The 13,383-nt window shown below is 47.3% G+C and overlaps 3 protein-coding genes across 3 annotated transcripts; 1 reads left to right on the forward strand and 2 right to left on the reverse strand.

The window, feature by feature from the left end:
• Positions 1–1,778: 1,778 nt before the first annotated feature.
• EV420DRAFT_605069 (uncharacterized protein) lies at positions 1,779–3,099 on the reverse strand. Its single transcript, XM_060482770.1, has 2 exons — positions 2,718–3,099; positions 1,779–2,666 (listed from the first exon to the last, which is right to left on the reverse strand). The coding sequence occupies exon 2, from the start codon at positions 2,659–2,661 to the stop codon at positions 1,909–1,911; it is 753 nt and encodes a 250-aa protein (XP_060328589.1). The 5' UTR covers positions 2,662–2,666; positions 2,718–3,099; the 3' UTR covers positions 1,779–1,908.
• Positions 3,100–5,677: 2,578 nt separating this feature from the next.
• EV420DRAFT_1250648 (uncharacterized protein) lies at positions 5,678–6,172 on the reverse strand (the record flags this gene model as incomplete). Its single annotated transcript, XM_060466722.1, has 1 exon — positions 5,678–6,172. A coding segment is annotated over one exon (495 nt), but the record flags the coding sequence as incomplete, so codon positions are not given.
• A 2,916-nt stretch (positions 6,173–9,088) lies between these two features.
• Positions 9,089–10,623, forward strand: EV420DRAFT_1311091 (uncharacterized protein). Its single transcript, XM_060468570.1, has one exon. It carries the CDS (start codon positions 9,390–9,392, stop codon positions 10,290–10,292), a length of 903 nt encoding a protein of 300 aa, XP_060328591.1. The 5' UTR covers positions 9,089–9,389; the 3' UTR covers positions 10,293–10,623.
• Positions 10,624–13,383: the final 2,760 nt, after the last annotated feature.

Here is a 13,383-nt window from a genome sequence, read left to right on the forward strand (position 1 = left end):
GCGAGAGTCGCTGTTATCAAGCTGTTATATACCGCATTGATAAAAACCTCTATACATTTGTACTTGTGACAAGTCCCCCACTCACCACAACTCTCATTGAAGAAGGATCCAAAATGTTAGTCCCACCTAGGGTCCTCGTTCGTGCTCGTGTTGATTCGTTCTCAGGGAATCGGTCACGGATACCAATGAAAATACCTGTGATGTCGCCATGAGTGAAAACAATACAACCGAGGCGCCTCCCACTCATATCTCGCGTGCAAAGCCACTCGTTGAGTCGAGGGAAGGGAGGAAGAAGAATGGAGGCAGATTCCGCTTGTGAGTACATCTTTCCGTGATACGTTACGGTGGTCTTGACGACGACTCTAGGTTCCTCAAGTTTATTCAGTCCATCCGAAAACTTGACTGTACCTTGGGGCATGTTGAATCTGACAAGGACAAAGAGGAAGATGATGACACGTGAGTTTCAGTATCTCTTGAACTGAAAGTTTCATTAATATTGGCTGAAGGGACCAAAAACCAAGAGGCCGTGTTACAGGGCCCACAACTGGCAGCCTACCAGCGCCTAAGCCGAAGCCAGCCCCCGCTCCTTCAGGGGGTGTTCGGAAGTGAGCGCCTGGATGACTGGTTCACATGACCCTTGGATATGCCTTACTTTACCAAGGATTGTTTTGGCTTTCGTTTTCTTTTTGCGACAAAACATTATGACTACGATGATACCCACAATAGACATTTTTAGTGACTCTTAGCGCTTTATCGCACTCGTTGGACATATAGTTAAATAAGGCATATACATAACTCTGATAGTACTCACATTCAAGTAAACGCAACACTCGAACGGGGGTGTGTAAACGCCAAGGGAGACATTTACTTTCTCACCAAAGGCCACTGTCGTTTGGGAGCATTAACTGTATCTGGATGCGAGGAAGAGATCACTAATATGAGCGCGATATATCGCGTATGATTTCCATTATTCTGTAAGAAGTGATATGGTTGATTTGTTAGATATGCGTCTTTAGAGAACAAGAACTTGATGCGTTGGTGAATTCATGCGGTTAAATGCATTTCAAGAAGGATGCCTATCAGAGATATGATATTAGGATCAGGCAAATTGGACATCGTAAGTTCGGACAGAAAATTCAGTTTATTGATCTCCTGCAGAAGTCCCAGTCAAGGGTACCTTCATCGTGGCTTGATTCCTGAAGAATGAGTCATTTCTTCAATCCCGTTGAAATATACCCTACAGTCCTTTCACTGTTTAAAATGTACAATTAGGCTCGTAAGTGCCCGGACATTTTCAGCTAATCAAGACTCTGCTTAAGAATAAGCGTACAAAGTTGATTGCCGACAGTGTCTTCATTCACGTACTGATTACAATGAATAAAGACACCCCATGAATCCGCCACTATAATTCAGAATATATCCTGGAACCTGATATTAACACTGGGCATCGCATTTAGAGCGTCCAGTCGGGGCTGCGACATGTTTTCCCTTTCAATGGATAGGAGTGTGATATCGACGGATTGTAACGCGCTTCGGAGCCTCGACTCGACCATGTCAAGGACGACATCAGGATCCCATGTATCGTCACAACTACTACCACGGAGATATAGCATTTTCAGCTGTGGAAGGAAAGATGGCGTAGACTTCATCGTAATGAAGAAAGCTTCTTTGAATTGAAAATGGATCGACAGGCTTTTGAGTGTCGGTATGTGAGATAGGATGTCCACAGTTTCCTCACATGTCCCCGACCAAAGGTCCAAGGCGAGACCAGTAAGCTGGGTACATTGGGAGCGTATGAGAAATGCAACGACGAAGGTGCTGAACGATAATTCTGGTCCAGGAATGTTTATACGTAGTGATAAGTATTCAAGAGCCGGCGCGTTAATGCCATCGAGTATATGAGGAAGATTATTTTCGAGCTCTTTTCAGCGATAGCATGACATTAGCATCTTCGGTAACATCGACGCCACTAGCGACAATGTGATGCCAAAGTTCCAATCCTTCCACATTAGAGCAAACACGAACAATGCGTGTGAGGATAGCAGACTGTCTCTCCAGTAACGCCCTCATATCACGTAGTGTTGGATAGCTGGCAGGAACAGATGCAGCCCCGACGAAATGTTCCCACAATTCATCGGGAGCCTCGAGGTCGAGCGCTTTCCAGCGAAAGGAGGATGTGGGAATAAGGGAGAAGAATTGTATCCAGCTTTGTGGAACAGTTCCTAGTATTATTGGGAATAATATGGTCACGTCCAAGGGGGAATTTCCGGAGCGATGAAGTATTTCCGTAACAATGCGGTTCGTTGTGTCATTGAGTACGACAAAGAGGGGGTCCTCCTTGTCCTCCTCTCCATCATCAGATGAAGCTTCTCCGGTAGGAGGAAGGATCTCCCCATCAGACCGAGGCATACCGCTGCCGAGTCGGGTGGATTCCAAGTCGGCGTTGTGCAAGGGATCTTCCGGTTCTATTATGATGATGTTTATGCTCGACCAAAGCGACTGTGATATCAAAGCGGCGTTCCTCCAAGCGCTGCTGACTTTCTCTAGGACCCAAGGCCCATCGGAGAAATCGAGTGATTGCACGGGATATTTGCAGTCTTTGAGATAATGATGGAAGATCTTGTGGATGATTTCTAGCGGAAGGACGAAAGTCGGGTCCATCTGCTCTTTGTTCGCGAATATTAGATAGGTATGGACAACCGATGAGCAGAGCTTACCTTTTGTGAAGATACACAGAGCAGATGAGTGAAAAACCAGGCGATTATGGATGGCGGAAGGTGACCCTGGTTAGTGGCACGGTCCGGAGATTGAACAATTACCCGACTCTTCCCTACTCTCCTACGGCAGGCACCAACTATCTACGACAATAAGCTATGGTGGGCACCGCTTCTTTTTCATCGCCCGAAACGTGAGGTCCATAATCATATGCTGCAGCATGGCCTACCAGTTCTGCCGGAGTTTTCAGATGCTGTTCTTTAAAGGCAGTTCCATGAGAGGGCTGTCGTTCGGAGTACCAAACTGTGATACTTTGTGATTAAAGGTGCTTCATGGAATTATTGTTTAGGGAGATGATGGGTGACCACTGACAGTTAAGTATTGGTCAAGTTCGGCATATCACGTGACGAAAACCCGGCTGGTTGGGCACAGATTCAGACTCCGACATCGTACGTTCATACCAATACCACCACGTCCATGCGACCGTCTTCATTCCGATACAACCTGCTAGCCACGCTGTCGACGTTCTGTCCGTGACAGACACCTTTATATTTTTCTGCATGCATGCCGTTGCCGTGGAGGATGACATCGGTACTTCTTTCTGTGATTGACGAGGTTCGTTTTGCTGAATGCGAGTTATTATAGCTCCAATCGCCGCGACCTCGTTTTACTCTTGAGGATGACAACGGAACTTTGGACGAGCCGTGGACTCTCTTTGCACCCAAAGAAAATATGCCTTTGGAGTTGGACGGAGCTTCGAGATACCTGGATGGGATAAGCGGCAATTTTTGCTCTTGTGGAGGTGCGTTAATGCTCCTGTGTCATCTCGCCAATGCCGTTTTACTCACATGGATAAAATTTAGGCATTCTCAAACCGTCATCTTTTCTGAAATAGCCATGCTCTCGTCTTTCGACGCGTTCATTAGAACAGCGCGTTTCTTTCTTGTTGTATGCGGTTATCGCTCAGTGAGAAAACAGACGTCGTCCGAGATGCGCATACATCCAGGAAATTAAGATCTTCTGGGCCTCTGGGGGGATATGCCTCAGTAAGATACTGATTTTCAGAAGGCTCTCGTGGTATGTACGATGGACACGCTCTCAGTCGTAACCTGATGACGAACCTTTGTGTTAGGTACTCCGGCTCAATGTGATATTCTGGCTACAGCGTTGCGACCAGTGATCGCCTAAAGTTTCTTCGTCGATTTCAGCGGTTCGGCATGAAATTCCCCTACCGTGTCATTTGTAGCCTGAAGCTCGCCATCCGCCACCTTCTCGATATAAGGCAAGCGATGCCAGCATTGGCCAAGGATACGTTCTCGGAAGGTTCGTGTTGATAATGGTAAATGCTTCTTTCCCACCTCGCTTCCTCGTTGCTCATTGATGCTCAGGTCTGCATGAAGTGTAACCTTCTGTTCCTCCGCGTAGTCCTGTGCAGCGTAATTTCCTCGCACCACTTCGAAAAGCCATCCTGATAGTCATCTTATGGGTGCTTTACTTCGTTTCCGCCACGCAAACCTAACCGGCACACGACGACGTCTAACGCTCTATGAAACGGAAAATTGAAGGAGTGTTGCAGAGGCTCGGCGTGATGTCATTTTGGAAGAACGAGGACGGTTAGTGGAGTTCTTCTCTTTCGGCTCCATTATCTCTGATATTATATCCTCTAGAATCCTTCGGTGTATTGCGTAGTGAAATGTATCCTTTGTATTCAGTGACAACACAGTTACCTTGGCTACTCTCATCTCTGTTCCGCATCGGCGACTACCATCCAGCCATTGCATCTGTTGCTCGACGTGTGCGTCACAGCACGACAGCTTCTCCCTCCTGCTCCCACCTCGTCAATGTTATCTTTGAACGAAACATGGAGGCGACCCCAAGTCCATGCCCGGCGTCGTTCACCAACTTACGAAGAACGTACAGAACCCCGGATCCGCCTCCTTCAGTCCAGACTGCAGTGACGATGAGGGCGTTATCTCTAGCACCGTCCATCATACATCGTCCTAAGAAGCAGCCACGGGTTGATAACTGCTCCTGACGTAGCCATACGCTCGATTGCGGATGGCTGGGGGCCTCTTCAGGTGGCGTTTGAGAGCACTTCAGAGGTGCGGGGCCTACGGCTCTATGGATGCTATCGCCATGCGAAGAGAGACGCTGCGAATCGGCAAAGACAGTGCTTGTTGGCGTCGTTCCACACGATGCATTAACAGCTGATGATGGCGGAGTCGACTATCTCACGGAGCTACCGCACGAGAACGCTCCTACGAAAAGAACACAGCCTCCTGCGTGCGGGAACCAAGGTTCGAAATGAGCGCTTGTATTGCCTTCGTTCGACGTCGAACTCGGTGTAACATCCAGCCCGGCCTAGTATACATTTCGCATGCTTCACCACCTCAGAATGTATCGAGAACGCAAGTATGTGAATACCATATGCTCTAGTAAGCTTTCTAACGATGTATGACAGGAAGGCATGTATCAAAGGGGAAAATACCGAGATCGTACGTAACATACCACGGATGAGAAACTGGACTTGCGATGAGAAGAATACCACACGATACACTCCTCCTGCCTATTCCTTGTACCAGAGGCGGTCACGCTTATGTTTCCCAGCAACAACAGGAGCCTGTCTGTGTAATAGTGGAAGTGACTCGAGGAGATCAATATACGTCGACTCCTCAGTCAGTTTTCCCGACTGCAGGGAACCAAGGAGCGCCTGAGTGAATACCCCATTGTACCCCATCTCGCCCTCCACTTCTTTCGCGGTCTGGTATGCCTTGCACGCAGCGAGAATAACATGAGAAGACATATCCGGGCGCCAATCTGCCGCCAAAATCGATTGGTGAGATGGATACCGACCAAGGCTCTCGTCCGCCATGTGGAGCATACGCCTGAGAGAGGCGTACGGCAACGAAGGGATAGTACGCTCCCTGGGATCCGGAAAAGTTCGGATATGAGCGCCGGAATGGCAGGCATCAAGGATGAACGTGATGTGGTGACCCTTGCTGCGAGAGATCTGCTGAAAGATGGCATTGATCTCTCGGTCGCTGATGTCGGGAACTCGTAACCCGCTGGCGTCGACGGTATCTCGATCGATGGGGCATATGACCTCGATGGATTCGTCCACTGAACCAGGAAACTCGTAGTCCCCAGCTGAATAGTAATAGTCGCTTGGGGAATAACTCGAGCCGTGCCCAGAAAAGTAGATGATGATATTGTCACTAAATTCGATTTGAGGGTTATCGATGAGGCTTAGAAGCGTGCTGATGATATTGGCACGGGAGGGGAAGGATGGATCTTCCGATGAAGCGTGTTGTGAGCCGAGAAGTAGCTGGATTCGTTCTTGAGGTACGCCAAGGTCCTCCTTCAAATATCTCTCAACTAATAATGCATCTGATACGCAGCCACGTAACGTATATGGTTTATACGCATCAATGCCAATTATCACGGCCCAGAACTTGGAACCTTCTATATGCGGTGGTGGCTACAAATGCATAAATCAGTATTTGACTAGCACAGTAAATGATTCGTTTACCTTGGTATCGAAGGAGCTGATGTCTTTCACAAGAGGTGGCGGGATCGGGTTATATGTATACTGGAACCTACGCATGATGTGGCAGAGAATTTTGTTGAAGAGGTATTGATATGTTTTTAAGGAAACGCCCTCTCCTTTGTACATTTCCATAGTTGACGGCGCCTTGTTATCAAGGTCCGGCATTGTTCTTTTCTCGATCTGGTACTCTGTCTGAGGAACCAGCTGCTTCTCGAGCTGGTCCGGCATAGGATTGTCCTTTTCTGAAGACGACTTCTACTCCCCGGTGTCAACGTCTTTTTGGTCGGAAACCACTAAGTGGTCACTCACAACATCATCAACCACCGGGAGTGTCATGAAATCACCACCCGTCTTTGGTTGCAGAAACCATTGTCCAAAAGTCTGTTAAGACAGGTGGTCGAGTTAGTCAACTTCGAGAGACGGAACCAGAGAACAGGGCACTTACGAAGAAGGTTATTCCAGTGTAGAAAGTCGTGTTCATGGTAGCGTTTTGCATTCGGCTGAATAATCTTGATTTCAAGTGACTAGTCGTCTCTGTGGCAGTTAGGGAGTCGTATCTTGGATACAGTGCGTGAGGGAGCGCCAGATCCCAGCGGTCCTACCGAGGCATCTCTTTATTGTGGTCTGTAGAACGTAATAACAGCAGTTCACAACTAAATAGATCCGATCATAGGACAGGTGTAATAGTACAACAGCGATACGCAACGAGCGCTGAAAACTGAATGGCATACAGCTTTCTATAAATACTTGGCGGAAGCGACTCTTGTAATGGCGCCATGCTATCCTCCCGATTCAATGAGATCGCCAGTATCTGGGTTGCCGACGAGAATAGAAAGCCTATAACAAGGTGATAGCAGAGAGCTCAGTGCACTTGACGTTGTCGCTACTATCATGCCCAAGTGGTACCGTGCCGAGTGATGATGATGATGGCGGTATTTGGAGGCTGTAGACTCTTCGGATGTTCGGCCCGAATTAATTTGGTCCAAGGATTTGCCAAGGATAGCTGTCGTTGCAATTGCACTGCCATCAACACAGACCATGGAGCCGCCTCACAGCTTGTTCCTCTAGAGCCCCACAAATATCGCTGTAGCGGCGACTTCGCGCCGGTCCCCGATTCTTCCCTTTTCTTCGGCAAATGCTGCTTTCCCACGGCATCTTTTGCAGTTAATACGAATACACCGCAATTCTAGGCAGATGTCGATGAGAGGTTGGAGAGATGATCAGAAAGGCTCATTGGAAATGTGGTGCAATGGCCTCACTCGGATGTCATGCCGCCGTCAGGATTGAACTCAGAAGACGACCGTGAAATGTACCGACCACTTACCAACGTCAGAGACCAGAACATCGTGACACCATTGTTCTCAACCATTTTGTTTATAACAGTGCCCGTACCGCAGCATGTCATTTTGGCAACCTCAAAACAATGTCGTGGCTTGTGTTCGTCCAGTGTGATGAAATTGTCGGTATCTTGTCTCGAGAAGGTCTTCGCAATGTTATGGAAAACAGTTAATCACATGAACAGTGGACCATGTTTATTAACACATAAAGGATCACTGAACAATGAGCTTATAACCATTTATTCTCATGAGTACAGCATCTCTGTTCCTGGTTATGAACCGAGCTGGGTCCAAGTGTGCGAGCGGAATTTCATGCTTCCAGCTATAAGTATTACAGACGAGCCATTTCTTTTACGAGATCAGTCAGTTAGCGAACTGTCTGTCGTAATTACGCACTTCATTGGCATCGCTGGCTACTGATGGAAACGAATCAGGGAAATATATTATAGTGACTGAGGTCTCACTGGATAAGTTGGAAGCGGATTCCGATGTCGACAAGATGACCTGGTTGAGACATCGAACGGGTGACAGCATGTTCTGGTTGGTATCTAGCCAAATGATTGATGAAACTCGGTTGTTCTTGAGATGAAAGGTAATAGCAGGTTGACAACATTTTCCGACGAAAAGTTGGTGTCTTGAATAGGAGTAAACAGCGGATTGTAGGCAGACATCGTTTCTGAGCTTGGAGCCCGAATCCCTAGAGAAAGTCCTTGACATGTGAAATAGTGTATATCGTGGATTGGAATTGCAGTTCACCAGCTCCGACCATCGTTACAGATTGTTCCAGTTTTCCGAGTATGATGTTTCTGAATATATTGTTCAGTTCGCAACGTAATTTAAAACAGGAGGATGGGCTGACTTGGGAAGTCGGACGAGCTGTTACTGGAAGGAGTACTGCCTCAGTCAGCACACGGTCACACCTAATTGGACATGGAGGATGGCCGGTCTTCCAGCGTCGCACTTCAAAATGTCCACTGTATTCTGGTTCATCACTTCTAGTTCGAAGGCCACATTTGCAGTAAGAAAGTAAGAAACAGGGAACACTAAAAGCGCTCAAAGTTCCGGAATGGTGGGGGGGAGGGGGGTGGGACACTTTAAACCGTCCTTTTTTAACCAATCCACATCATAAGCGGCGAAGACATCTCAAAGTGCCCGCAAACCAATGTGGTCACAGACAACATTCCGAAAAGCTACGGGAAATGTTAGTCTCTAAAGATTTAGTACGCAAAATAAAATACTCACAAATAGCCCCTGCCCACGCTCTATGGTGGTTGATCGGTCGCTTAGACCCTGATAAACACCCTCTCTATTCCTCTCTTCGTTCGGAAAGAATCGGGGAACCCGAGTACCATGCCTATACCAGTGCCCACACAAAAATACTATGTCAGATCAACGAAAAAAATCGCTGTCGACATGAGAGTCGTGCCTAGATGGTGACGGAGAAAAAAGAACCCTTGTCGAATATCTGTCCAGAATGATGGACACTTTCCGTTCAGTAAGTAGGTGTTTCTTGAATTGACTCTGGACGAGTCTGTAAGTCATAACCGTACACATGGATGAGACATGCGTCTCCGACTCTCCGGCCCGAAGTAGCAGCAGAGACGTTTCACTTTGTCACCAATCTTCCCCTCGACTATATTCATCAATTCTACTCTCACCGTACTTACCTACCAGGTCCAAATACAAGAGAAGAACCGACAGAAACGAGGTACTCCGTACTTACTGCTCCATATTTCCTAATTAATTCGTACCCCTAGAAGAAACCCTTTCAGGACGTGGTTTACCAAAAAATGGGCCCTGACATCCTTCCCCTTCTCCGTGCTGGCATCGCAGCTGGAGATCTCCATCCATCTACCGTTCTTTTCACCCGTGCCAAGATCCACTCTCTGAAGGCCGAAATCAAGTCAAGAGACGAAGAGATTACTAAGCTCGATTCACTTTTTCATCTCGACTCCCTCCTCCATGGGCTAAAATTACAACGTGTTCAAGCCAAAGAGAATCTGGATCGTCACGAGTCCATTTTCTCCCCCATCCGGCGCTTACCTTCTGATGTCCTGCTGAGTATATTCTGTCTCGCAGCGCATCAGGCAAAAATCCGCTTATCGGAACCTCCATGCATCCTCCGCAGTGTCTGTTACTGGTGGAGAAATCTGACTTTATCATCACCGTCCCTTTGGTCCGGCCTGGAAATTCATATATCTAGTAAGAATTCTGAGACAGCCAAGGTATACACTCCACAAGATGAGCACCTCGTTTGCACAGCTTTATCCCTTTCGAAAAACTGTCCCTTGGATCTGACGTTGAGAGTCGAAGACATAGAACCACCGGAAGAGGCACTGATAACGAAATACGTTGCTCCCACGTCAACACGCTGGAAATCACTCCGTCTGCGCATCTTGGAATCGAATATACAGAGTCTCTCAAGCATAGCAGGGTGTCTCCGGACACTGGAAAGCCTGGATATAATTCTTCCTCCTCCATGGGTGGAAATGCGCACCAAAGAAACCGATGAAGCCTTATCGCAACTCTTCCGCTCCGCCCCCTTGCTACGCAAGGCCAAAATCTTTAGCCATTACTTCCATGAGTTGGCGCTCCCACTTCGTCAACTCACGTCCCTACATGTTGGTGTTATGGATCTGCCGAAATCCGGAGATGCGAGCACGAGGCGAGGAGTGGTAATCGAAGTGAGGTGAGAATAATTAGAAATGATGTACGTCGTTAGGGAATATAATGGATTCCGGCGAGGGTTCGTGAGGAGACCTGAGTGGTCCGGTTTGCGAAATAAAGGAAATCAGTAAGCACGAAGCAATTACTGAGGGAAGTAGCCGGTAAGCGTGGAGCAATTACCGATATAGAAGGCCTGTAAGCGCGAAGCTATTATGGGCCGTGGGTGAAGGCAAGCGCTAGGCGTAACCTTCGGGTTGGTGTCAGAAGGCGCTAGGCGTATCCAACGAGTTGTTCAGCAAGTGCTAGGCGTAACTGAGGGTTCACGCAGTGAAGGTGTCCTGAAAGTGGTAGATTGATAAAAGCTTTCTAATACAATGTTACCTACGAGATTATATACTAAGGAAAGGTTTGAGTCATTATTATTCTACAATGTTCCATAATATTCTAGTATCAATACGAAGAATAGAGAAAGTAACAGAAAGTACGAGTGAGTCAGTATTAAGACCGAGAAGACCGAGTACGGGCATATGTTGACGGGCACGGTGAATTCTGCATTATCCACATGCGTGGATGCGTTGCCTTGCGTTATCGCTCCTGCGTTTGCTTTTGCGTTCGAACGCATGTGTTTCCTAAAAAGGCAGTTGCGTTAGTTGAAATGCGTTTGCGTTTGCGTGCGTGACATCCTTGCGTTTCACCTGCAGACGCGTCGTGGCGTGACACAACCCAATCCCTCATGCCGCGACGGGAGCCCATCAATTCGAGATCTTGTTAGAATACGGATCACTATTTTTAGATGTCGGAGCTTGCTTGAATATTCTCGCTCATTCTCCCCATATTCCCCAGATGCACTCATTTTATCAGTGATACCGTCATACATTCTAGTACATTCTATGTACTAGCGGGTGAGGGCCAGCTCATACGGTGGCAAAACTGAGTCCTATTCTTGTCACTCCCATCTGGATAGTCATTCAGTAATAGAAGCACAGTTTAGTCGGGCCCTGTGAAGCCATGTCACATTCATTAAACACATTACCTCTCTCCGAGTTCCACTATTAGGTTATGCCAGGTAATTGTATTTTTTTAAAACAGGACCCGAACGAATTTTTTGCACAAAGGTAAATCTACCAGGGATGACAACATGAACAAGCAAGAACAAGGGCCTACATCATAATGCTCGTTTCTCCTCTCCCCAATGGCACACAAGCAATGGTGGCACATACGACATCATAGGCTCCCCACGTGGAGGCACCCCATGCCACAAACTCGGCTCTGTATGGCTCAGGCACTACGCTTACCCTCAACTTTTCCCTCGCATCACAGATAGAGAATCAGAGACTTATCCTACTCCCAGAGCAATGCCGATAGGTGCATATATGGCCATGTATCTCTCTACACAATGCCAAGGGCATTCAGGGAACATGCATTGGGTACGGACTCATCCCATACATTTAAGGCAAACAACACTCCCTGGCTGTGCCAGTGGGATCCGTCTTGGCAGTGACTGGCCATCAATGTTCAGAAATGAGCACCATGTAAACATTGAGCAATATTTTAGACCAGACTTCACCAATGTCATGGATTTCATTGAGGGTGGTGGGAGAGGAGTAATGAAGAGGATTGGAAGTGCTACAACAGACAATATTAGTATATAGAATATGTGTAGTAGAGGGAATGGGGGGATGCACTCATAGAGTATGGATGAGACCAAATTCCAGGCTTCCAGCGTGATTGTTGATAACGTATTGGCCCAAAACAAAGTCAGGTAGAGCATTTTTCAATCCAGCTGTCCCTGCTTATTCGGTGCGAATATGGCAAGAAAATGATAGTACCCTTACCCAGCCATGGGATCTGACCAGCCTGCGGGAAACGAAATCTGTCATGGGGATGACACTGCCAATGAAGGCATCAACAAATGCCTCATACCAGGCCCGGTTTCTTTGTCCTCAATTTGGGGGTGATGGTGTTGTTGTCTTTGACTAGGTTACTCAAGAATTGGTGGAAATCAGTTAAAGGTGCCAAATCAACAGAGGTTATGGCATCTTCCAGAGAAATAGAGGGTGTCAAGGAAGTGACATCTGGCATGCATGTGTCAATCTAGGAGAGCAGCCGACCACAGCAGGGGGAGATACACCCAGAGACACGAATGATATCCTGAATGATACAATCTAGATAAGAGATAAGTTAGCAAGAAAGCTGCTGCAACACAGGAAAGCCAGAAACCTTCTTCATAGCAACATGGCCTGATGCATTTGCGAATGGGATCTCATCCAACAACCATCGAAGTCAGCGCCCCATGTTCCCTCGAAAAGTGAAAGAGCAAGCATGGGTCTGTCGTATGAACGCATAGCTAGCTTCCCCAACAAGGCCAGATTTGAACATGATGGCGCTGTGATCAACACCAAGATGGAATGTGACATCCGCTTGCTCTCTGAAACAGATCAGTAAGAAAGTGGGCATAACAGAAACATAAACCACCTTCAAAAGCCATCTGAAGCTTGTGGTAGCTATCTCCAGAGAGATTAAATGCGCTCCTTTCAGCTATGGTTAGCACATGGAGTTGGGGGGAAATAGAGAGGATGTACCTTTGGCGGAAAACAAGTATTTGAATGCTCCACATCAGCTGATTTTGGTCAATAAGGCCTGGAAGGCACTGACAGGAAAATGATACCCACATTTAACTCAGCATTGCAAGGCACTCCTAAGCCTGTTTGACTTTGTCAGTAGTCTTGAGTTGTTGGCATTGGTGAGTAGTCCTGTCCCTTCAAGGTGTGTGCAAGTTGATTCTTGAGGCTGAGACTTGGTTGACCAGAATAAAAACCTGTGGAATGTAAAAGTTTAATCCAGCGAGAAAAGCCAGCATCAAACAAATATTTGCCATGACCATTGAGGTCAAAGATGATCTAGTCCAAGTTTGCACTGACAGTTGTCACTGCTGGCATGCTGGATGGGGGAGATGGACAACAATGAGCCTTCAGGTGGACCGGAAAGGGACACTGGAAAAGTTGCAGAGAGTTGGAGAGGTAGCATGTGAAGAGACAACAAGCAAGGACAACGAAACAGTTGCCGGAAGGAAGTTTAATCGGCAAAGGCCATGCATGAATAGAAAAACTCCCACGG

This window comes from Desarmillaria tabescens (genome assembly GCF_030435595.1).
Source record: "Desarmillaria tabescens strain CCBAS 213 chromosome Unknown EV420scaffold_27, whole genome shotgun sequence".
NCBI lineage: Eukaryota > Fungi > Basidiomycota > Agaricomycetes > Agaricales > Physalacriaceae > Desarmillaria > Desarmillaria tabescens.

Coding starts and splice junctions, on each gene's coding strand:
- EV420DRAFT_605069 (XM_060482770.1), bottom strand. CDS start 2,661: ATGGACCCGACTTTCGTCCTTCCGCTAGAAATCATCCACAAGATCTTC.
- EV420DRAFT_1311091 (XM_060468570.1), top strand. CDS start 9,390: ATGGGCCCTGACATCCTTCCCCTTCTCCGTGCTGGCATCGCAGCTGGA.